The sequence below is a fragment of the Embiotoca jacksoni genome, unplaced genomic scaffold (assembly GCF_022577435.1).
Source record: "Embiotoca jacksoni isolate LCO1_2020_lvr unplaced genomic scaffold, fEmbJac1.0.p SCAF_24, whole genome shotgun sequence".
Classification (NCBI taxonomy): domain Eukaryota; kingdom Metazoa; phylum Chordata; class Actinopteri; family Embiotocidae; genus Embiotoca; species Embiotoca jacksoni.
Genome location: NW_027185375.1, coordinates 5465828 through 5490418, shown reverse-complemented (window position 1 = coordinate 5490418; position 24591 = coordinate 5465828). Strand labels below are relative to the sequence as shown.

General features: G+C 40.0%; 4 protein-coding genes across 6 annotated transcripts; all 4 read left to right on the top strand.

Annotated features, from left to right (window-relative positions):
* The first annotated feature begins 5640 nt into the window (after positions 1-5640).
* Positions 5641-7453, top strand: LOC138204172 (uncharacterized). Its single transcript, XM_069159323.1, has 5 exons — positions 5641-5683; positions 6050-6748; positions 6894-7010; positions 7098-7141; positions 7260-7453. Exons 1-5 carry the CDS (start codon positions 5641-5643, stop codon positions 7383-7385), a joined length of 1029 nt encoding a protein of 342 aa, XP_069015424.1. The 3' UTR covers positions 7386-7453.
* Positions 7454-8886: 1433 nt separating this feature from the next.
* LOC138204171 (uncharacterized) lies at positions 8887-11352 on the top strand. Its single transcript, XM_069159322.1, has 5 exons — positions 8887-8941; positions 9050-9745; positions 9855-9980; positions 10511-10554; positions 11148-11352. Exons 1-5 carry the CDS (start codon positions 8887-8889, stop codon positions 11265-11267), a joined length of 1041 nt encoding a protein of 346 aa, XP_069015423.1. The 3' UTR covers positions 11268-11352.
* A 1775-nt stretch (positions 11353-13127) lies between these two features.
* Positions 13128-16847, top strand: LOC138204170 (uncharacterized). 3 transcript variants are annotated; one of them, XM_069159319.1, is made up of 4 exons: positions 13128-13797; positions 13997-14027; positions 14462-14505; positions 15708-16847. In XM_069159319.1, exons 1-4 carry the CDS (start codon positions 13212-13214, stop codon positions 15797-15799), a joined length of 753 nt encoding a protein of 250 aa, XP_069015420.1. In that variant the 5' UTR covers positions 13128-13211; the 3' UTR covers positions 15800-16847. The 3 variants fall into 3 exon arrangements, with proteins under 3 accessions (XP_069015420.1, XP_069015419.1, XP_069015421.1); XM_069159318.1 differs by having other exon boundaries at positions 13902-14027; XM_069159320.1 differs by lacking the exon at positions 13997-14027.
* Positions 16848-19836: 2989 nt separating this feature from the next.
* On the top strand, positions 19837-21821 carry LOC138204168 (uncharacterized). Its single transcript, XM_069159317.1, has 5 exons — positions 19837-19891; positions 20023-20715; positions 20837-20965; positions 21047-21090; positions 21196-21821. Exons 1-5 carry the CDS (start codon positions 19837-19839, stop codon positions 21313-21315), a joined length of 1041 nt encoding a protein of 346 aa, XP_069015418.1. The 3' UTR covers positions 21316-21821.
* The last annotated feature ends 2770 nt before the right edge of the window (positions 21822-24591 follow it).

Below are 24591 nucleotides of genomic sequence, written 5' to 3'. Positions count from 1 at the left end.
GACTATTTCAGGTTTTGCTGTAGCGGACCGGCGTGTCTATTTCACATTTTGCCGTGATACTGGGTTACAACGACTTGAGTTAGGGAACTCACAAGAGGTGGATGACAAACAAAATGGTAAAAAGTGAGAGAAGCAGCTTTTATAGTACCTACTGTGGATTAAGCTTAAAATACTCTGCATCCACCATTTCCCATAATACAAGCCAGTTATTTATTCTTTTGAGATTGTGCAAAGTTTCAAAAGATCAAGCATTTCACAGACAGTTTAGCTCACTTCACGACAAGTCATCTCAACTTCACGTGTAAACTTTGTGGGGCTCCTTTAAATCATGTCAGATCTTTCTGTTCAGTAGTTGCGTGCAGTTAAGCTGATAGTCGACAGGGAGCAGCATTCCACCGAAAGATTTCACGTAAGCGCTCCATCATGATGCTGAACTTTAAAATAATCAACACATTTTGCTTGAGTTATGACAAAAATAATTTGATGTGGTCGCGACCACCAGATAGATACGTTTCGATATACGCGTTATTTAAATTCAGCACACCGCAGGGTTCAATGAACATTTCAAAGACCGATATTGGTGAAGCGTGTCCCGTCTGTTCATAAAACCTATCCACCCACAGATAAGTGATTAGATGTACTGCTGTGGTTGACTGACATAAAAAGCTTCTCTCTGCCCCCCTAAGCACCACAACAGCAATGTTTTCTGTCATTGCACAAAGACTTCTATTTATGGGGTTTTTTTCAGCAGAAGACTTTGCAATCAAAGCACACACGTTTATTAACTAGAATTTTACCAGTCAGTAGGTTAGCCAAATATTATAATCAAATCTGACCAAATGTGACATCAATATCTTCATCCGAAGAAAACTAAAGAAAAAAAAAAAATTTGAAAAATAAAGACATGACGTTTTTTTTAAGTGCTGAAGTCGGCTGACTGGTAACAAACAAAAACACCCCTTGTCTCTGAGTTCCCGCTCTGGTCCATCTCGTTCACATCGAGTTCAGCCGCGGTGTCAGCCGCGGTGGTTTTGTCACCTTTACCCTCACACCCATGTTTCCCTCCTGCTGACAGGATGTCTATGTGGTTGTATTTTCGATGTTGTTTGTTTGTATGTTCAAGTCGCTTCACGTTAACGCCCGTGTTCTTTTCACTTCTAACACCCACGCATACTTTTATACTTCCATATGTGTTTACAGGTTGAAAACCAATATACAAAATCACACTTTTACCATCATGTAGAAGAATAAAAGGACTATAAGAAAAATATCATGTGACTTAGTGATACAGCTGACCTGAAGCTGTCACAGAATATATAGAGGAAAGAGGAGGAGGAGGAGGAGGAGGAGGAAGAGGAGGAGGAGACGCATCATGACGAGGTTAGAGTGGATCTGGCTTTACTATCTCCACTCTGTAGCAGCGGTTTTTTTTTATTCTAGCCGAAGGTCTACATGATACTGTTTTTAATTAATACATTTGGGTAAATATAGAGAGAAACACATTTTAGTTGTAAATAGTGAAACGTTTCCAGTGTGAGCCACAAAGGAGAGATTTGTTGTCTGCGCAGAAGTACACAGGAAGTCTATTTATGCAATGACCTGAATCTTCTACAAACCAAAAGCACAGAGGAAAAAAAAAAAAAATCCAGTGTTACCGCAAGATGTCTGCTGCCCAAAAACATGCTCTAATAGCAGCTCACAGTGTTTCTGACCTGTTTTCAACATGAGAAATAAATGATAAATGGAGACAAATAAATACAAATTAAAAAAAAATCACTGAATCTCTTCAAAACGTTGTAAAGATTTTAGAACATAACTACTATCAAGATACTTTTTGAGAAAATTTCAATATGAGAAAATTTGAACTTCTCCAATTGAAATGCACAGCAGCAGTTGGATTTGTCTGTCTCTACTGAAACTCAGCATGGTGTTCAACAAGTATGAAAAGTTAAAAAAAATTATCTTATGACCCATCTAAAGTACATTAGAAAAAAATTCTACCATTTGTCACATTATATTTTGTTATCTTTATATCTAAATGCTCTGTACTGGTCAATTAAACTGTCACTTTCACCAAATCACTCTCGAACAGCAGCTGTTTTTGTTCCAACCCTGCTTTGCAGCACCTCTGTGTGGCTGTGCTGAGAAAAGACAATCTACAAGGAAATAAAAAGACAACCCACTTTCATCACTTAAAAACATTTGGAAAACCTGGCTTAAATGCATCCTAAAATGTGTGCACTTATGGTTTAATTTGAGTTGAATGAAAAAGAAAATCTCAGGATTCAGTGAAGTGTCTAGTAAAAGAGCATCTTCTAATCTAAAGTCTAACTCAAACTTTGTCAGCAGCACAAAAACATGACAGTACTGAGGACTTGGCTCCAATTGACATTGAAATGACGCTGCAGAGTCAAGCGAGCAGCCAGACGCTCAACATGCCAAAAACACAGTAAACAATTGCTCTAACAAGTTGCCCTTTATCGTTTTCTTTTGTTGCACATACAAGTTAAAGCTTTAAATGTACAGCACTGTTTCCTCTCTTCACTACCTCACATTCATTTAAAGCAAGAATGGCAGGGCACATTTTCCATTTAAGCTTTGGCTCGTTTGAGAAACAGAAACATTAGGCCATCCTGCAGTCACTGAACGAGACTCAGGATTTCTGGATTTAAGTGAGAAGACTGTTGGCCAGTGAAGCCTCGTCTCCACTGAGTCAACAGTTGGGGAGGTTTTACTGCAGCTCTGTAAAAGCATGAACCCTTCAGACCACAACGATCAAAAGACACGAGTGAGTCACAGGCAGTCGTCTGTCTCTGATCAGTAAAGCTCTACGGAAATTACAGTATTGTACATGCGAAAGAGGTGAGGCTGCATTCACTTTCAGGCATGGAAATAGGTGAAAATGACCGATAGAAACAAGCTCCTTCACAATCAAAGTCAAAGTCAACATCATTGTTAATTCACCATATGTGCAAGACATACAGCGAGATCAAAATATTGTTTCTCACAGTTCCACAGCGTGCAAAATAAAAAGATAAAACAAGAAAAGTATAAATATGTAACAATAAAAATGATAAAAACAGACAACAACCTGATGCTTGACTGCAAGCATAAATACGGTTCCATAGTGTCAAAAGTTCAGAGTTTATGGGGCAAGGGGGAGAGAGTTCAGCATTCTGACAGCCTCATGGGCGAAGCTGTTTCTCAGTCTGGAGGAGCTGCACGGAGGCTGCGGTACCTCCTCCCAGAAGGCAGCAGGCTGAAGAGGCTGTGAGGGATGGGTCGAGTCTCCCACCATGCTGACTAAATGTCTAAACATTTACCACAATGCACTACAATACTTTATATTGCGTTTTGTAATCAACTTTTGCAATCAAATACCACAGAATTCAAAGTTAATTTTACCACACGAGAAGGAAGTGAAACCAACCACTGTCAGCAAAAAGCACAGAAGCATCCGTCAGACTAAATCACTACAGTATGCTTTAAAAATGGTAACAAAGGTTATATGGATTGGTAGTACGTGTGATAAAACAGTAAAAAAACAACGAGGGTCGTAAATTTTAGTTCATTTCATGTTATAAGTAGTTAAAACAGCCACCTTAGACTAGCAAGCAAAATACATGTCATACAAGTTATATTTCTGTTGATTAAAATCATTATAGGGCATAAAAAACATAAAAAGAAAAGTTGCCTGAGGCATTTTGAGCATTTGTCATTTTCTGAAATAATGACAGGACAACGCTAGACCCTAGCTTCCACTTCAAAAGTAACCTAAATCGCGTACGACGTGTCAGTCGCCCAGTTTATGCACATCTGCTAACACAGCTGTCCACACAGGCAGTAACAGCATGCATTTCACTCACATTATCACCCAAGAGCATATTTTTGAACGTCTTTTGATAACTCTGCTGATGAGCCTGTCGTGCTACACCTCCCGACTAGGGACTGTGTGATAGTACATAACCAACTCAAAGTAAACATAAACTGGTCTTTTATTTTGTAATTTGACACGCATAGTTAAGTCATCTGCAAAGATGGCAATCCCTTTTACTTGTATGCACGAGATGCAGCTGTACATACGGGCCCGACAATCCAACCTTAAACTCCCTCGACTGGCATTGATTGAACCTCTAAGAATCCTCCCTGTACATTAAAACGACATATCTACAAGTTTTTCTCCAAGAAAAGAGACTGTCAGCAGTCCAAAACAGAACTGCTCATCCAGACCACTGACTGTTTTTTTTGTTTTTTTTTGCTCATGATATGCTTTGTAGCATGTAAAAATGCCACATGGACATGTTGACAGGGTTAAAAACTTGATTTTGTTTTTTTACTGGAGGCGTTTTTAACTCAACATATTCAAGGATTTTCCATCATTGGCCCCACATTTCTGCAATAACAAATCCAGTCACGTCAGCCAGAGCATCACTTCAGTTTCCATTTCTTTACACAAAAAATTATGAGAATTACATTTTCTGTTTAACGTTACGATAATAAGGTTAAGCTCTCGCCATGTGCCCACAGACTTGATTTGATAATGGAAGCAAGGTCATCTCACAATGTGGACTATTAGGTCTCTTCCATTTGTTCTCTTCATTTACAACCCTCTTGTTTCTTCTACCTACAAAGAGTGTATTCAACTTGGCATTAAGTTGTAACAATGAGTAACAATGCGCAAAACGTACGATTTTGATGTGTACATGGAGTGTTACCATCAAAGAGAAGTACTGGAATAAATGCTATATCAAACATTTATCTATAACTGGCATGATAAGACCAACTAGCAACCTACCATGATGTCCCCCATCGCTTTGTGCCATTTTGAAGCCTTGACTCTGGATTTTGGGCTGCTGCCATCTTATTTTTTTGGAGCCAGAAGTGACGATATTGGGACAAGCTGAGGAGGAGCGAGGGGTGGATCAGCTTCTTGAATGGGAGTCTGTTGGAGCCAGAGGTTTTTTGGATGCAGCCCCTAGTGGCCTTCAATGGTGGCGCTTCCACATTGGCTTCACTTGTCATCCCTGGAAACTACATCCATTTCGATTTACAGTCAATGAGTGGGACCCACAATGTCCCCTTGAAAATATGAACCACAGCCATTATCACCTTTAACTTAAAATGGTTGAAATCATCAAACTTGATTTCTCTTTTACTTTGTGTCTCCTACACACTCTATTTTAACTCACTGAAGCATTTAAACACATCAATCCACGCACATTTATAAAAAAAACAAACAAAAAAAAAAAAAAAAACATACAACAACCAGAAAAACAAACTTGTGTCATGACATAAAAATACAGCACGTTTTTTTTTTTTTCCCACAAATACAAAATTCCCTTTTTTATCCACTGCATATTATGGAGAATACTGACATGCACCAGCAAAATGTCATCTTTATGGTGTACATGTTACATCTACTGTCCTTCAGTGTTCACCACCAGTGAGGGAACCAAAAGGACTCAATGGACCCCTATTACACCTCTAGTCACCTGATCAGGCTGATCTTTAGGACAAGAACATATCTTAAATCTAACTTTAAACCAAACCACTCAGCTTAGCCAATCACAAACAGCCTCCGTCTCATATAAGAGTCGAGTGCATCCGTCAACACAGACTATAGACCGGAGCGCTTCAGAGATGAAGCCACTTTGCATTTTTCTTGTGCTTCTCTGTAAAATCTGTAAGTATTTTATACATTTTTCCACTGTTTCTGTGCATGGCTAAGATAAGATTAAATAAGATAATCCTTTATTAGTCCCGTGGATAGTGCTTACAAGAGACAGTAAAAAAAACAATATATCAAGAAGTATCATAAATAAGTAATACAGTAAAGAATATTGACTAAGAAAAAGTACAATCCACAATAACTAAAATATAACTAACTAAAGACAAAAAAAAGAAGATATATACGGACAGAATAATTGTTGTATTGCACGGTGTATTTATATTGTATTAATTATAACTATAACTAAAAATGGGTATCATTTTGATAGAAAGTACAAATATTTTAAAACTATATATAACATTGTTGTGGTTTTCTGTGCAGATCAGGTGCAAGTTATTCAGACCTCGAGTGTGATACAGGATATCGGGGTGAAGACAGCTAAAGTTGGTGAGAATGTGACTTTACACTGTGTTTGTCGAGACGATGCTGTAACTTTCCTTTCATGGTACCAGCAAACCCTGGATGGAAATCCAAACCTCATATCAACTCGTATGAAGGAGAGCAGAGAAGCAAATATCTACACCACGTTTAAAGAAAGGTTTCAAGTCTCTGCACTAAGGGAAAAATGTATCAACCACCTCATAATCACAAACCTTCGTCTGTCGGATTCAGCGACATATTACTGTGGGGTTTTAGTCTTCAACAACATTGAATTTGGACAAGGAGTTTTCCTTCAAGTCGAAACAAGACTGTCAAACATCCGATCTACTGTCCATCAGCCGGCGATGGAGCCACTTCGACTGGGAGAGTCTGTGAATTTGAGCTGTATAGTGAACGCTGAAGCATGTGTGGGAGGTCAGAGCCTGTACTGGTTCAGACACGGTGCTTCTCAGCCTGCAGTCGTGTATCCCGGAGAGGGACGGTGTACCAGCCTCTCCAGTGAAAAGCCTCATACTGCATACTGCACTTTAAACCTTGCAATCAAGTCTGTGAGCTCTTCTGACGCTGGGACCTACTACTGTGCTCTGGACTCCTGTGGGGAGATTGTGTTTGGAGATGGTACAAAGGTGGAGATTGTAGGTAGGTAATCATGGCAGATATTACATATCACTGTTACATATACCTGTAAAACAGCCATTAAATTATACTGTCTATATTTACATGAACATAAATATATAAAAGATATGAGAGATCTTTTTTTCTTGCATGTTTGGTTCTACCAAAGCCCCCCCTCTCCTGGTATCTTGCCTGAGTGTGGCCCTGGCAGTTTCCATTACTGTGCTTCTTGTCTTGGCTTTCATCATGTACAAGGTGCAAAAAAAGCTGTGCTCTGTGTGCAAAGGTGAGATTTCTGTCAATTTCTGTCAATCAATATAATCTTGCTGTATTAAGCTGACTCACATGCTGGTTCATATAATTTGCTTTGCAGGGACTGTTTCTCATGTTGCATGTCCTGCAGCCTCAGACGCTGTGGTAGGTGAAATTAGATTATAGTAAAAGCCAAATATACACCTATAAAGTCTACTTCCTCTGTTATGTTTCCAGTTGTCATTTTTCACATTATTTTCCTTTGTTCATTTGTTCTTAACAGAGCCAGGAGGCAGACAGTCTCCATTACGCTGCTCTGAGTCTAAAGAGAAACAGTGAGCAACATCATCAGGAGGACAACATGGAAAATGTTTGTGTATACTCTCGAGTAAGGAGCAGACATGAGTGAAGGGCCACTTTACTGTCTCACACTGATGCAAGAAATGGATGATTGATATGTCTGAGTGTGAAATAAAATTGGAAACAAAAATTGTCTGCAGCATTTGTATGTAAAATAAATTCAGAGAGTTCACTGCAGTCACAAGTTCCAGCCTCTCCGTACAAACAGTGTAATACTATATACACATAGACAAAGCAGGCTCATGAAAACCCCCAATGATCTATTAATATCTCTGTAAACGCAGGTTGAGCCTCTCAATCACACCTCTCACCGTTTACCTTTCACTGGTGTGGTGAAGACACTGGTGTGGTGAAGACACTTCTACAGAGTAGAAGTTTCCATTAGTGGAAACACAAGTTCTCGCAGCACAGGAAGACCGGCCTGTAGCATCCAGGCCACAGCATTTTACACCGACAATAGACAAGCCTGGTGTAACAGGACGTGCGCTGTGCACACAATAAGATTTTTTTTTTTTTTTTTTTTTTTTTTTTTTAAATCGAGAAATATATTATGGATTTCAAGAGAAAGTGAAAACATGAAACAATGTACACACCTTGAGCTTCACAAGTGTGGGTTTATTTCTCAGCTCACGAGAAGGTGCCTCTGCGTGAAGCTTTCAGTCTGCTTGGTTTAAAAAAGAAATGTATTCATCCATAACCGTTTGAGTTTCACTTCCCTAAATCTGCATCAACTTGACCCAAAGCTTTTCAGGAAACCCATCATAACGATATGCTCAGTTTGCGCTGCATCATCTTTATTAGAAACAAGGAAATCTCCTCTTGAAAAATAGTAAATGAAAGGTTTTTTGCTACTCCATGCATAAAGAGCATTATGTGTAAAGATCAATGACTAATAAGCGTTATGATGAAGCATGAGAACTGTGCAAAGTATAATATTACCTCCACTGTGATTTAAATACATCTTTCAGTCTCTTATTGTTTGCATAATCACACAGGCTCTGTCAGGCATGTTGCTATAACCAAACACGCCACTAAGTATCTTCTGTTTTCTTTCATCCGTATCAGCACTGAACATGTCTGGAATACAGACCATTATAAAAATGTAACTAATAAAAGGTCAGAGGTAAATGTTGAACCTCACTGTTTTTGCAAACACGTGTGTAACTTCTCAAATTCTACATGATGGGTAGAAAACAAAAAATTAAACCAATGTGAAGTGCAAAAAAGTTCCCCCAGTGGACACCTAAGGCTAGTTCCAAAAGCGAGTCAATCACTGTAGACCCTCATGTTAAAATGCCCAACTTTACAGCAGAAATAAACATACTAACAGGCTGCTATTGTTAGTTTTACCATTAATGACAACTGTTTTTTCATTAAGGTTTAAACGTATCCACAATTAGGGGCAGGACTGCTTTGAGTGAAAGGTCGCTTCTCATTGATCAACAGTGTCGGGGGCCCTAAACATGTGATCATTTAGTCGTTTCCGATTTGCTGATCAAACAGAGCCTTGTCTCTGAAATTTCACAATTACCCACAGCATTTTCAACAAAATGACACCTCCAGTGTTTTCTGTCTGTGTAATATTTCTGCTCTTGGAAACATTCGGTGAGTTGTATTTTCAGATTTTTTTTATAAATTTATAATATATTTTGTATGCTTCATCATGCTCCCAGTCTTTGTGTTAAGCTGATTTTGCATTTATTTTATTTTCAGCTCATTTGACGGCTCTGACACCATCATCGTCTTTACGCTTTGAATCAGTTCATGTTGGTGAAGCGGTGACTTTGGAATGTTTCAGTCAGGACAGTGTTGCAGTGATGTTTTACTGGTACAAGCAAACTTTGTCACAGAAACCGCAGCAGGTGTCTGAATTCTATAAGCATGAGAGAAAGGGCACTTTGAAGGATGAATTTGAGAAGGATCCACGTTTTAAACTGGAAACCAGCACTGATGAAAATCACTTGAAGATCTCAAACGTCCAAATGTCAGACTCAGCTACTTACTACTGTGTTAGTGGCTATTCATTTGTGTTTGAATTTTTGGAGGGCATTATTATTCAAGTAGAGGATTCTGGTTTGAACATCAAACTTTCCGCCCATCAGTCAGCATCTCGGAGCATCCAGCCAGGAGGCTCTGTGACTCTGAACTGTACAGTACACACTGGGAACTGTGATGGAGAACACAGCGTTTACTGGTTCAAAGACTCTGAAGAATCTCACCCAGGACTAATTTACACCGACGGAGGCAGCAATGATCAGTGTGAGAGGAAACCCGACACACAGACACACATCTGTGTGTACAACCTGCAGTTGAAGAGCCTGAATCTGTCTCATGCTGGGATCTACTACTGCGCTGTTGCCTCGTGTGGACGCATACTGTTTGGAAACGGGACCAAGCTGAACTTTGAGGGTAGCTACAGTTCCAGCAAAGATTCCCTTCTTTGTAAAATGGTGTTGGTTACTTTTTAAAGTTGAAGCTGATCTGTCGGATGTCTCCCGGTGTGTGTGTCTCTCTGCAGATGGGGTGGACTCGCTTGTCTTGCTGCGTGTTTTGAGTGGAGCTTTGGCATTCAACACCCTCCTGGTGGTTTTCCTGTCTTACACAGCATATAAAATGTACAAGACAAAGAGCTTCAAATGCTTAGGTAAGCCAAACTGTCATTTTTTATATTTCACGGTGCATGTTGAGCTTATGTGATAGTGAACGACAGCAAAGAACTAAATGAGGTCACTTCACTTCATCATTTTGTTTTGAGTCCATATGCTAATTACGTAGATGTATGCTTCAACACAGAACTCAACTAACTTGAAATACATACTGAGGGAATATAACATCTCCTTTTTTATGAGCTACAATAATCATCAGTGTTGAATTGTGGCTGCACATTTCTCATCATAAATTCATGGAATATGAGCTAGTTAAGATATTGTGTAACAGGAGGGAAATCACTGAGCTCAATATGTTGGTGTAAGTGTACTATTTGTACTCGTACCTGATTTACTTGTGCTATAAAGTAGCTTTAGTGCTGGTCTTTGTTAAGCACTACCTGCAGTTCTGTGCGTGTGTCACATTTTAATAATACACAACTGGTTAACTGGTTCATTACTTTTGGTTCAAATGATCCTACTATCATAAAGCATTTCAAAATTTTGTTGTTGTTCTTTTCATGACCAGACCCTCAACAGAGATCTCCAGCTCCCTCGGCTCCAAATGAAGAGGTCAGTATTTTCAAAGTGCTGCACATCACTGTAACTTAGCTTACAGCACAGGCAAAGGACTGTAGTACAGGGAGTGAACACGCAAAGAGCCACACAGAGCAATACATGCAATAAAGCCAGACCAATATTGGTTACAGAAACATCGAATCAGTGTAAATATTGTATGTTTTCCAGGAGATGATGCAGAAAATGATACTTCAGGTACATTATAAATTATTCTGTGACTTTTCTAACTTATTTTCAATTATTACATTCCCATTGAAGTACAGTGTTTCAGTGCATTCATGTCAATAAATATATTTTTTTACTCCCCAATATCAGCCCCCAAAAATCCAGTAACAGTCGGGCTCTAATATGCATTCAATTAGTGTTACAAACCTTGTCAAGATCACAAGGTCCAATTCTGGCTTAAGCTGTGTCAAATGGTCCGCCAGCACTGTTGTTGTACAGCAGGTTACATTATTTATCTCTAATGTGACATCATAAGCTTCAAAAAGGTTCTTTTTGCAAGGCCATACTGACTCGTACTATAGTGCATGAGCATAATAGTTACAAGACATACACTAAATTTCACTCTTATATTTTATAACCAGGATTACCCAGATGAAGCCAACCTCCATTATGCTGCTTTGAGGGAAAACAAGTTCACCGGTTCAAGAAGGCAGACGGATGAAACCTTCAATGAATGTGTGTACTCCGGCATCAGACAGTAGAGCTGGACTTGTTTCTGTTTGTTTCTCTTTCAGTAGAGATGACCTTTTGTTAGGTTTCTCTTCCACATACCAAATGTAAAGTTTTGCCTTGCATAAAAAAAATAAACACATTCCTTCAGCTGCAGTAAAATGTTGATGTTTGATGTGACCAAAGTTTAAGGTGCTGTATTTCCATTCTCACGATACCAGTCATTCACAATGCACAAACTCCTCCACATATAACTGATCTCTGGTGCTTGTGGTGTTCAAGAGCGACTACAAATGTTTGGAGAACAAGTATTCATACAAAGTCAGTGCTCTTCTGACTCTATCCATCTCCCAGCGTTGCAGTGCTAAAATTATTAACACCACTTTATGTGACCAAGCTAAATATTTACCACAACACATATTATTTGGTTCTTTTTTGTGATAATTTAGTAAATCAAAAGCTCTCAACAACACAATCTAGGAGTCAGAGGGACACAATCAGCATGGCAGTGCAACCATAGAGCTTACGGAAATGACTCAGACCCAGAGCTGGCCTTCTCAAAGCAGAGCGTCTACAAAACCTGCCAACCTTTTTCGAAGCATAAAATGCACACGTGTTTGCCTCTTGTTTACTGTAAATGTGTTGACTGCACACCACAAACCCAGACATGTGAGGGTCTTTTTTTTTAGCTTCTGTGTGACAGGCAGAAAGATTATCTCTCAGTACACTTCAGTCATTCACACCTTTCTCTAAGACTCTTTGCACTCGTTGTGGTCTCAAACAGGAAGTCTCTGCAGTGTTTCCATGCACGGCAGTCACAGAACTGACGGCCAGACTATTTTAAGTGGACAAGAAATCCATTATTTTATCATTTACGTTAGTCTTGTTATGAATCCTGAATGTGGGGTTGTCCTGAACAGGTAAAACAATAACTAGTTATTCTAACATTTGTGCATATGCACAAATCGGAATACAAATAAACATTGACAGAAACTGATTAACCTGTTTTCATGTCCTGCTAACAGGAGTGATGTATTTCTGCAGGACAAATAACACAAAGGCACCACACTACCTGCTGCATCAACCAATCAGAGGCCGTTTTATGTGCGCTTGCAGGGAAAAGGGGTGAGCATCCCTGTATAACCAGTTACTTTCAGTTGCTAAAAAAGAATAATAACCAAAAATAATCAAAGAGAAGTAGTATTTTCTATTTTCTGATGTAATCCAGACATCTTGTTCCTATTGCTGTTGGTTATTTTTTGGGAAGTGAAGCCCATAATGATGTCTGTGCTAGCACTGACATGAACATCTCGCACAATCTTACAGTCCAGAGTAACAGGTAATAAATGTTGCCAGGGATTAGGTATTATAGACATGAAAACCTATTACTGACGCATGTAAGTTTGAAAATCAGTAAAATGTTACATTGAAGGCCGAAACTGATTTGTGTCACATTATTTTGAACATTGGAGACGTCATTAAGGGAAACGTTTCAATTGTATAACCTTAATCTGCCATTTAATGTAATTGAAAGTTTTCTCAACATTGTTAACAAAACAATGTAAAAACTTCACTGCACGTATCTTTAAACAGAAATCAGTTGAGCGGAACATCAAATAAGTTGTAATGCTGTCGTGTTACTTCTTGTTAGCCAATCAAACCGAGTTCTCTCTCTAAAGATAGAGTACGGACTGAGATTCAGTTCATTCAACACGATGCCACCTCTGAGGTTTGCTTGGTGTCTGACTTGTCTGTTCTTTGGGAGTCTAGGTAAGCATTTGTTTACAATAACTTAACATATTTAATATAACTACAATTTGTCATGATTATAAACTTTAAACTTTGAATTAAATCTCTTTTCAGCTCAGAAGACTGATCTGAAATCACCCGTGAATGTGCATCCAGCCAGTGGTTTTTATTCAGCTAATGTTGGTGATAACGTGACTTTGCAGTGTTTCTATAATGATTATTCAGTGATGCTTTACTGGTACAAGCAAACTCTGGGACAGAAACCAGAGATCATGACTAACTCCTACAGTTACAAAAAAAGTGGCACCTTTCATGATGAATTCAAGGACAATTCTCGTTTCACGCTCGACATAGGAAACACTATAAATCACTTGACAATCTCCGATTTACGCATCTCAGACTCTGCTACTTACTATTGCATAAGTGTCTATGAATATGATTTTGAATTTGTAGAGGGCATTACTGTCAGTGTAAAGGGTTCAGGTGTGAACATTAACACTTCGGTCCATCAGTCTGAGAGCATCCTGCCAGGAGGCTCTGTGACTCTGAACTGTACAGTACACACTGGGACCTGTGACGGAGAACACAGTATTTACTGGTTCAAAGAATCTGAAGAATCTCACCCAGGACTCATTTACACCAACGGAGGCAGCAATGAACAGTGTGAGAGGAAACCCAACACACAGACACACACCTGTGTGTACAACCTGCCGATGAAGAGCCTGAATCCGTCTCATGATGGGACCGACTACTGCGCTGTTGCCTCGTGTGGACGCATACTGTTTGGAAACGGGAAAAAGTTCCACTTAGAGGGTAAGTAACATTATAGCAGATGTTTCATATGGACTGTAGTAATGATTTTTTAAATACTGAGTACTCTGCAGCACTGGAATATCCTTATCTTTCTGGGTTTGCAGATGAGGGACACTCTAATGTTTTGGTGTATTTCTTGAGTGGAGCTTTGACATTCACTACCATCCTGGTTGTTTTTCTGGCTTTCTCATTGTACAAGATAATCAAGAGAAACAACTGCCAGTGGACAGGTAGGTGAACTGTAAATGTGTGTATTTGTGTATTTAATATTGGAGTCTAAATCCATCTGACGTTTTTATGAACAATGTAAGCCAAATCAAGTGCCAGTAAACAACATATTCCATCATGCTGAATTACTTCCACAATAGCAATGCATTTAAATGTTTTGGTTTATCTGTTGCAGAATTTGTCAGGAATAAACTATCATCAATAAACTGTCAACAATTTGTGAAAAATTTAACCAATTAATACAAATACGAACTAAAATGGTCCAAGTTTGATGGAAGCTGTATGCCGGTAAATGGTGCTGGGTCAATATCGATTTAGTTATGCTGATATGTTACATTATGCTGTGTTCATGTTTTATCATGTTTAGGTGTTATATAGTGTCATAAGTAAGAAGACATTAAAAGAATCTGTCTCTCTGATCTTATTTCATAACCAGGCTCTCAGGCAAGATCTGCAGCTGCCTCGACTCCAAACGCAGAAGTGAGTACTTATAACCAACTGCACCACTGTCACAATATATAGGAGAAAGTATAGGTGACAAACACAAAAAAAAAAATCACCGGCATACATGAATGTAATCCAATCTAAAACCTCTGAAATGCATTCTGCATGCAGCAGCTGTTCAGTCTGAGCATATCATTCATGTTTATTGAGATCATGTTCTACCAAAATATCCACTCATGTAGTACAATATCCACTGACTACAGCATTTTTTTTATTTTTTTTCTTTCATTTTTTTAATCTTTTTTATGGTTGTGCTTAGGCACTCACAGGACATGGTTACAATTAGTGAAATCATAGAGGACAGAAAAATACCTAAAAAGTCCACACTGACTTGAGACGCATGCTTTGGTCGCCTAAAAGCTTGTTTCTACCAGAACTGGCTCCAACAGAAACCACTAATCACTGCTATTCTAGCCAATGCTTGAACTGCAGCACGTTTCAGCAGCCCTCCACTCCGCTTCCCTAAAGCATGCATGTGGTCTATTTTTGACAGAAGCTGAATCAAGTTGTGCAAAGCAGATCAGCTGGGCAGGAAACCAGACAGAATTTGACTGGAGTCTAGTCAGTTTTCAGCCTAAAACATCTTGTGCAGACTCCCCATCATATATCACATCACTACATCAACGTCTACCTCCACGGTCTTTCAAGCAGGGGAAGAAATTGGTGCTTTTCCTGCAAACAGGCTGTACGCGAAAACTACAAGATAATTATGGGGTTGAATGTTTTCACAACAACAACACAGCAAAATGTATTCACTATGTTTGTAAGTTTCAGAACAACAAAGCAGAAAATAACAACAATAAATACAAAATGGAGAGAAAAGAAACCATTGAACAATGTTTACCTGCTGAACGCAGAAAAATCGCAGAAGAAGAAATCGAAAAGTCAACAAAATTGGGAAGAGAGGAGGGCATCACGCACACAATGTGACAGACACCTGCCTCGTGGAACCTCGTGCAAATTCTAGCAAATATGTTTGGCACATGGAGTATGTCATTGAAACAGAGTATGCAAACATGAACCACATGTTTAGTTGTATTTCCTGGAGTAGCATCAGCCCATTTGTAAAGCAGAAAGCTACTTTTTTGTTTGAAGTGTTTTTAGTGACTGTGTGTGTTGGGCGTGATATACTGCACATATCAACACTGATTAATGTTAACATGATGTGTTATTACCAGGATTACCAAGACTCAGAAGATCTCCATTATGCTGCGCTGAGGGAACACACGCTCCACAGATCTACAAGACACAGAGACCACACACACAGTGACTGTGTGTACGCCAGTGTAATGCAGTAGAGTTGGACGCATTTCAGTTTCACTTCGTTTTTTTGCATGAGAAAAAGGGACTTTCTTAATGTGTCCATCACTGCATTTTTTTTTCTGAAACATGTCCGATTTTACCTACATATACTGAATGTAATGTGTGGCCTTGTAGAACACACAAAAAAACAATAAAACAAGTGCTTTCAGCAGTCAAATTTCTTATATGTGACGTTGACTGTGATGTCCAAAGTGTTGTTTCTGTCATACCAGCAGCACAGCAGGGATGGCACTGTTGGTCTGTCAGTCTCGTCCAGACTAAAATATCTCTACAACTACTGGATGCGTTGACTTGAAATTTTGGACATACAATGATGGTCCCCAGAGAATTTATCCTCCGAGAGACTTGGGTCATCATTAGAGATGCCAGATTTCTACTCTCTGTATATTTGTAGTGTAGTTTAGTTCAGAAACATCCACACAGAACTCCAGATCTGATGGGGTCAGAATCTTTTTTGTGACAGGATTTAAACCTTGACACTGGAACAGCCCTGAGAGCACATTTGGTTTCAGGTGTCCCCATGTCTCCCTCTACAACAGACAAACATAAGAATTGAGCCATTTTGTAACTGGATGAGATTTTTTTTTAAAAAAGACTATAAGTAAGAGAAAGAGGGTCAAAGAAAGAGCTAGAGGGAGTGCACAAGAGAATGTGAGCGAGCAAATACACCTCAGCAATAGTAAGATATCTATCATGCTCACATTACATTTACTATAGATTCTGAAATGTAAAATGGACATTATCAGCAAGCCTTTGCAAACATCAAGCATAATTGTGTCACTACATCCGAACATGACTACATGCTCAGAAACAACAGATAACCTTCTCATATTTGGCAGCAAGATGTGGCAACATGTAATTTCAGGTTATACCACGATGTTGATCAGTCTGTCAGTGTTTGCCTTAAGTGCACTGATCAATACATTTCCAAGATGCCTTTGCAGGTTGTTTTTTATTGTTACACATTGTGAAGACTGTACACCTTAAATTAAAGACGTGAGAATCTTGTTCTTGAGTCTCTGTGTGGTTTACACCGGTAATACAGTTCTCTGGAAACCTTTGCTCTCTTTGCGGTTTCAAACAGGAAGTCTCTTCAGTGTTTTCATGCACTGCAGGCCTACAGTATAACTGATGTCCGGCCTCCTTCAGAAGATTACGTCAAGAAATCAGCCTAAGTAGGCTCAAACAGGATGTGTTCAAATCTATATAGTGTATAATAACCCTGTAAAAAGAATTCACTCAATCATTACACTGTTTTTAGCTTTTGGTTCTGTCAGGTCCTTGTCAGTGCACCGTGTGGGCGTGGCTGCCCGTCCCTGAGCCCCTGGATGCTAATGACACACGCCGGCTTCTCATCTATACCCATCAACTCCAGCATTTATACCCCGGCTCAAAAGCCAGATCTTCAGTTCAACCACTCCGATGAGCAGTGCAGGACATTCAGATATGCTGAGTTAATTCGTCCAGCAAGCTAACTCTCTTTTCTTTGTGTCTAAGACCTCTAGTCCGCCTCACCCAGCTTCACCTGCACTCCTCCACTCAGCTACCACAGCTCCACACCTCCTTGTTTTCTCCCCTGCTACCTCAGCCAGCCCGACCTAAGCAACTCCTCCACCATCCTCCTCCACAACACCATCAAATTTGTGTTACTTCACTCTAAGATCTGAATTTGGCTTCTCTTTAGTTTGGGCCCAAATTTGTCTTCTGATCCACACACAGATGGTGTTTGTGCTGCCACTGACAACACGACTCAGACACAGTCGCCACAGCAGATAATTATGAAGAGCCTGATGGATACTATGAACATGCCATGCCTATGACTGATACATGGAGGATTGAAAATCAGCAATATTTTCCTTTAATAGCACATTATAGCCAGGTTTTACAGATAGTGAATTCTTTACAAAAATCCACTTATATTTTTCTTCTGATTACAACATTAGTGTTGGTTGCATCTTTCAGTTTAATTAACTTTCTCATCCTCTGTCCGTCCTGTGGTTTTCCACTGGAGGAAACTTGCATGGTGCACTTGCAGAGCTTGAACACAGGAAGATTGATTTCTTGCCTGAAATATGAAATATGTTTGCAAACAACTTGTTGAACAAGGTGTGTGAAATGTTTCTACTCAGAACAGGGGATTGGTGGGGGCAAAAAAAGGAGAAAATTCTGGTTCATTTTTATACTGAAGCCAGTTCACCCTAACCAGAAGCTTATCCTAACCTTAGGCATGTTTAATTGTCACTTAAGAGATACTATATTTCCCCTCCAAGAATCGCTACCGTCACGTGGTGGAAGGGTTTGAGTGGCTCAGTGATCCTGTCTATGTTGTCCGGGGCATCAACCCCTGGTAGGGTCTCCCAAGGCAAATTGGTGTCAGGGAAGAACCCAGACTAAGAGCGGTTCAACAGTCCCCCGATGAACAGCAGCACACAGAATGTCGACACCTCATCCGGATCAGGGAAACCGAGGCACCCTCCCGCAGCCAGACCTGGGAGGGGAGCTCGTGTTTGTCAGGTCGCCGGGCCTTCATGGAAAAAACATCATGGATCTGCCACCCTGTGGACCCACCGCCTGCAGGGACAAGCATCGGGCTCGGGGAGCAAAGCAGACCAGGCGGCGGGCGGGGCGGGTGAGAGGCGCCAGGGAGTGGGGATACTGATGAGCCCCCGGCTGGGCGCTGCCGTGTTGGGAGTTCTCCCCGTAAAACGAGAGGGTCGCCTCCATGCGCCTGCAGGTTGTGGGGAAGAAGGCTCTGACTGTCGTTTGTGCTTATGCACCGAACAGCAGTCTGGAGAATCCGCCCTTCTTGGAGTTGGTGGGAGGAGTCCTGGAAAGGGCGCCGCCTGCCGACTCTATAGTTCTCCCGGGTGACTTCAACGCTCATGTGGGCAACGACGGAGAAACCTGGCGGGTGGGGGGGGGGGGGTGATTGGGAGGGACGGTCTGCCCGATCTGAACCCGAGTGGTGTTTTGTTATTGGACTTCTGTGCTAGTCACAGTTTGGCCATAACGAACACCATGTTCGAGCATAAGGTGGCTCATAATTGTACCTGGTACCAGAACACCTTAGGCCGGAGATCTTTTTGGTTACTCTGGCCGGTTTGTGTCTGTACCTTTAAGGCACATTAATATCAATGATACTCTCTTCTGATTGGCTGACTCTTTTGAGTCATGCACATCAATGCCAACCACAGAGGGGGTTTTTTTTGTCTGTAGCTCCGTGACAAAATAACCCTATAAAAGGTTGAACAGTGGACAGTGCTCAGCATGGGTTTGTGACATCCCAAAGTTCAAATGGCACACTTGCTGAATGAGTATATTTATCAGATGGATGGAGCATATAGACCTGGTTTATAATCAAAATTGAAATGGAAATATACATTTATACAGTTTGGGACAAGTTTCTTTTGCCCAAAGATTAGTCAAACTTTTTCATTTTAGGAAGGTAATCAGCATTTTACATCATCAAAAATTCATGTTTTAGTGGATAAAAGAAATTTCACCACCCATAGAATCAAATTTGGGGTTCAGGGTTTGCACTAGTGTTAAGAGTTACTTACCTTTAGGCTTTTTATCCACAACTTTTCAGTTTTTTTTCAATAATCTAAGAAGATTTCAAAGCCATATCTAAATACCTGTTGCAACCTGTTTGATCTTTTTCTAGTGCTGATGTCAACCACTGAGGGAGAGCTATTTAGATAACAGGACTCTAGTTGAACAATACTGGACTCCCCTGATAATAACAAGGTTATTGCTATGATTAGTGGCTTTACAATCAGAATTACGAGCAGTCTTCGGGCTCTGGTTCCTGTCTCCCCATCTGTTGTCTCATGAACCAAAACTGACAAAGGGACTGGACATGTGTTCACTGTTTCCAAAAAAGGACATCCGGTGTCACTTGTTGTTAGCCAATCAAACACAGCCCTCTTTCTAAAAGTAGAGAACACGAAGAGGTTCTGCATTCATCAAGACATTTTGATCACGATGGTGTCTCTGATTTTTGCTTTGTGTCTGACTTTTTTGTCCTTGTGGAGAATAGGTAAGCTGTGGAAGCCTTTACATTTTGATTATTTAAATATTTTCTTGCCATCATTATGACAAACTTGAATACAGTGTATCATGGTTATAATTTCAAACTTTCTTGGTCTCTTTTCTCTTCGGACGTGGCAGCTAATCTTCAGTTGTCTTCAAATGTTCGTCAGGAGAGTGGTTTTGTATCAGCTGAAGTTGGTGGCGACGTGACTTTGCGATGTTTCTACGAAGGTGATGTGGCAGCTATGTTTTACTGGTATAAACAATCTTTCGGACAGAAACCACAGCTTATCTCTACTTTCTATAAACATGATGAAAACGCTACTTTTTATGAAGAATTCAAGGATAATCCAAGGTTCTCACTAGAAACTAAAAACGGTAAGAACCACTTAACAATCACGGACTTACATCTTTCAGACTCAGCTACTTATCACTGTATGACCTGCTATGCATACAAGTTTGAATTTGCAGAGGGCATTACTGTCAGTGTAAAGGGTTCAGGTGTGAACATTAAAGCTTCGGTCCATCAGTCTGAGAGCATCCAGCCAGGAGGCTCTGTGACTCTGAACTGTACAGTACACACTGAGACCTGTGACGGAGAACACAGGGTTTACTGGTTCAAAGACTCTGAAGAATCTCACCCAGGACTCATTTACACCAACGGAGGCAGCAATGATCAGTGTGAGAGGAAACCCAACACACAGACACACACCTGTGTGTACAACCTGCCGATGAAGAGCCTGAATCCGTCTCATGCTGGGATCTACTACTGCGCTGTTGCCTCGTGTGGACGCATACTGTTTGGAAATGGGACCAAGCTTAAAATAGCCGGTAAATAGTGTAATACTATAGCAGAGAAGTAATTATGACCCCTTTTATCAAAATTTACATTTAAACATAGACATAATCGCTCAAAGATCTCTGATGTCTTGTGCCGTCTGGTTCTCTGCAGGTGAGGTGAACTCTCCTTCCGTTCTTGTGCATTTCTTAAGTGGCGCTTTGGCGTTCACCACCATCCTGAGTGTTTTCATGGCTGTCCTACTGCACAAGATGAAGAAGAAAAACGGCTGCCAATGTACAGGTAACCAATACTGTTGAGTCAAACAGCTTGTTTTCACTGATGGCGGCTTTAAAATCAAATATTTTTTTTGTTTCACACCAGAGTCCCGAACAAGATGTTCAGATCACTCTACAGCTAATGCACAGGTGATTATTATTCTGAAATATATATGTTAAAGGAACTATTAAAGTACCATTCAGATCAATTTCATTGTGCTTATATTGTGATTTTCTGATATATTTTTGTATCAGGTTTACCAAGAGGCAGACGACCTTCACTATTCTGCTTTGAGCAAACAAACGTTGAACCGATCAAGAAGGCAGAGGGACGATGCGTTGAATCAATGTGTGTATTCCAGTGTAAGGCACTAGAAGACGACATTCATCTCTACTTTGTCTTTACGGATGAGTTGGATTTTGTGAACATGTTTAAAAATCTGATGTGAATGATGATGACCAAAACAAAGCCTCGGGTTGCAGTAAACTACTTCAACAAGCTTCCATAATTGCGTTACCATTTTCACTTTTGTGCCTCTCACCACTGCACTGCTAAAAATAGATATGTACCATTTTATTTCATCAAGAAAAACCTTTACACAAGAAACACAATGAGTACAGTACATTCAAATATAGCACAATCCTCTGCAATGGGATCTGTTATGTGTTTTCTAACATGTTGATAAACCCAGCAATGTGAAAATCTTTCTCTTGCTTCACCCCAAACCTCTGCTCACTTTCTTTTTGTCTCTGTGTGGTTTCAAGCAGGAAGTCTTCACAGAAACGATCTCTTTATAATCCTTTGATTCTTCGATACTAAATTCTTTTACTTTATGAACTCGGTATATTTCAAATAAAAGGCTTCCTGATGTTATGCAAAAGTTAAAGAGTGTACATGAAAATAAATTTTAACTGTGTTTCAATCTATTATTTTCATATTGTTTGCAGCCAAATGCTGTAGTGTGTATGTGTATCTTTAATGATGTAATAATTTTGATGCATACATGTTACACTTTAATACAGAGATGGGTGGGTGTTTAGCATATGAACTATAGATGTATGAGGGTAAATCCAAAAGTTCCCAAGCCTGTTGTCAGCACAGTAACTTTGGTGGGTAAGTATTCTAAGCACACTAGTACGTGCACGTGAGCTGAGTGTGCACATCGAATTCTGGGTCAAACTTGGGAAATCAGCAACGGACACCCTTGAAATACTTCAGAAAGACTATGGCAATGAAGCAATGAGCTTTGAGAGGTATTTTGAATGACATTCATGTTTCAAGAGAGGAGAACGTCACTGTCTAAGACTGAGGAAGGTGCATCAGGTCAGGAGCAATCAGGTGAGTTTTCTTTTACATTGTGCACCGTGAATTCTTCCCCCAGGGTCAGACTGTCAACACCAAGTTCTACCGTGACGTTCTCAGGAGTCTGAGAGAAAATATTTGGCACAAACAACTTGAACTGTGGCACTATGGCACTTTGGTTCTCCAACTTGTCAACTCACTCACAAATGTGCACCTCCCAGTGGTCACAAAACCACATGTAATACTTACAAAAGTAAGCTCTATGCAAATCTCTGTGCAGCACTTCGTTCACACAACACGATCAGTCTCGGAACGTTTTTGATCACCCCTTGAAATTTAAATGTCATGTCAGATGCTGTCAACATAGAAGAGCAGTCTCTATTGTGGTAATATGATGCTTACCATGGGACTGACTTTGAAGACATCACCACATTTTCTTCCTCGACTACAAACAACACAATAAGCACCATCCAGTTGCAGTCAGGCAACGCTGAACTGTAGAGACTGAATAAAATCTCTGGGAGCACTTGCTGCAGGTTAGCTGTGTGCTTCCATGACAACTATCTCCTGGATGAACGGGCCAGAAGAAGTGCTGGTGATTCTGTGTATAACACAGGAGACACGTGATGAAAACTCTTCATAATGAAAAGAAAAAAAGTGGCCGCCAAAGTTTCTCATTAATTCATCCTTTCTACCTTTTATATAACACAATTAAACATGGAACCCAACACATCCTGGTCTGACAGTAGTCAGGGTAAACTTGTCTTTCTCTGTATACAGACAAATCATGACAACAAAACTAAATGGCTTTGCCAAAAGAGAGAGAGAGAAAAAAAAAAAAGACTGTGGTTATAACAGGTCAGAACATGTAAAGAAAAGACAGTTTTGGGAAGGCCGGCTGGAAGGCTTCGTGCTCTTTATGTGAGGTCAGTCTCCGTCTTCCAGGCTTTGTGCTGAGCTACATTGTAATAGCCCTGACCTCAACAGAAAGATATTTAAAACTAATCAGTCCTCTCTTCTAACTGTGAATAACAGCAAACAAGAGCAGTGTTCCCATACGTATACATTACTTGGGCGGGCCACCCAGGTAAATTGGAGGCCGGCCAAGTATATTTGGCTACCCATTTTAGCATTTCAGATTTATTTTGAATCTGTCTGAGAGGACGATGCTCTCGACGCCAGATATGTGTTGGAACCTCTGAGCAAGTGGAGGGGAACAGCTGTCTGCTCCAACAGACTGCGGTAGAGAGAATAAATGCATGTCAGGGCTGAAGCACCTGAAAGTCTGTCACATAGAAGCCGAGAGACACAAAGTTTCCTCCAAGCTTGAATGTCGGTGCTCCAGTATGAAAGCAGCCTGTAGCTGGACTCACAGTCAACTAAATTATATAAACATGGGTTAATAATTAAAAGTAACCATTAACTAACTGATAGTTATGTGTGCGTTTATTAATTAAATCTGAAATAATCAAAGCGTCATCTCAGCTGTGGTTCAGAAACTCCCAGTTTCAGTTTCAGATCACACAGAAAGGGGCAGATCATTAGTGATGTGGGGGCTGCAGGTAAAAACTAGTGCATGGAAAAAAAATACTGCCAATTAAAAAGTCCTGTTTAAAATTACAATGATTCAGTCTGCTAATCAAGACTGTTAATTTATATATTGTAGCCTTCATTATGTGGTGTTTTTCTCTCTGTTAAAAAAATCCAAAAGAACCAATTAGAGTGTCATTAGAGTATTGAATCAATAAGCAGTGCAAGGAACAACAGCAGTATCATTAAAATCTTAAAAATATCCATCTCCGTTCCTCACTTACTGTTGGAACAGGTAACTCAAGAAGCAATTTGAATTATTTCAGCCAAAAAATAATGATAAAAAAAAAATCAATGACTTTTGTCACATTACGTCTTTATTTTTTGTACCAAATTATGGAGAGAAGTATCGCTAAGAGTATCAATAAGTATCGGTACCGGTAAGCAGTATCGGTTGTGGTATTTAAAAAGTGTTGCTATTTTGTATAAGTGCTCTCGGCAAGTGGTTAATAATTATTCAATATACGTGTTCTGCACAACATAGCAATGATCACTTCACTACCAGCCGAGAAAAACTAAACTCAACTCATTTAGATGTCAGTATTTAGTGCCGTGAGGGGTTTTTAGGTTCTTCAAACAGCTCTCCCCATGTGATGAAGAAAAACTGCTCTTATAGGTGGCCGTGAACATGTGATTATGATATATTTCCTAAGAAGGTCATGTAGAGTCACTTCAGATTGGCCAATCAGACAGTCTCACCTCTGAAGAGTGGAAAAAGTATCGAAGCTCTTTTCAGTCCACACAAGAATTCAAACATG

Excerpts from the sequence above, each read along its gene's own strand:
- LOC138204172 (XM_069159323.1), top strand. The coding sequence starts at position 5,641 with ATGAAGCCACTTTGCATTTTTCTTGTGCTTCTCTGTAAAATCT. Across the intron at positions 5,684-6,049 it reads TGTGCTTCTCTGTAAAATCT|ATCAGGTGCAAGTTATTCAG; the intron begins GTAAGTATTTTA and ends TTTTCTGTGCAG. Across the intron at positions 7,142-7,259 it reads CTGCAGCCTCAGACGCTGTG|AGCCAGGAGGCAGACAGTCT; the intron begins GTAGGTGAAATT and ends TGTTCTTAACAG.
- LOC138204168 (XM_069159317.1), top strand. The coding sequence starts at position 19,837 with ATGGTGTCTCTGATTTTTGCTTTGTGTCTGACTTTTTTGTCCTTGTGG. Across the intron at positions 20,966-21,046 it reads AAACGGCTGCCAATGTACAG|AGTCCCGAACAAGATGTTCA; the intron begins GTAACCAATACT and ends GTTTCACACCAG. Across the intron at positions 21,091-21,195 it reads ACTCTACAGCTAATGCACAG|GTTTACCAAGAGGCAGACGA; the intron begins GTGATTATTATT and ends TTTTTGTATCAG.
- LOC138204171 (XM_069159322.1), top strand. The coding sequence starts at position 8,887 with ATGACACCTCCAGTGTTTTCTGTCTGTGTAATATTTCTGCTCTTGGAA. Across the intron at positions 9,746-9,854 it reads GACCAAGCTGAACTTTGAGG|ATGGGGTGGACTCGCTTGTC; the intron begins GTAGCTACAGTT and ends GTCTCTCTGCAG. Across the intron at positions 10,555-11,147 it reads CCTCGGCTCCAAATGAAGAG|GATTACCCAGATGAAGCCAA; the intron begins GTCAGTATTTTC and ends TTTTATAACCAG.
- LOC138204170 (XM_069159318.1), top strand. The coding sequence starts at position 13,212 with ATGCTTTACTGGTACAAGCAAACTCTGGGACAGAAACCAGAGATCATG. Across the intron at positions 13,798-13,901 it reads GAAAAAGTTCCACTTAGAGG|ATGAGGGACACTCTAATGTT; the intron begins GTAAGTAACATT and ends CTGGGTTTGCAG. Across the intron at positions 14,506-15,707 it reads CCTCGACTCCAAACGCAGAA|GATTACCAAGACTCAGAAGA; the intron begins GTGAGTACTTAT and ends TGTTATTACCAG.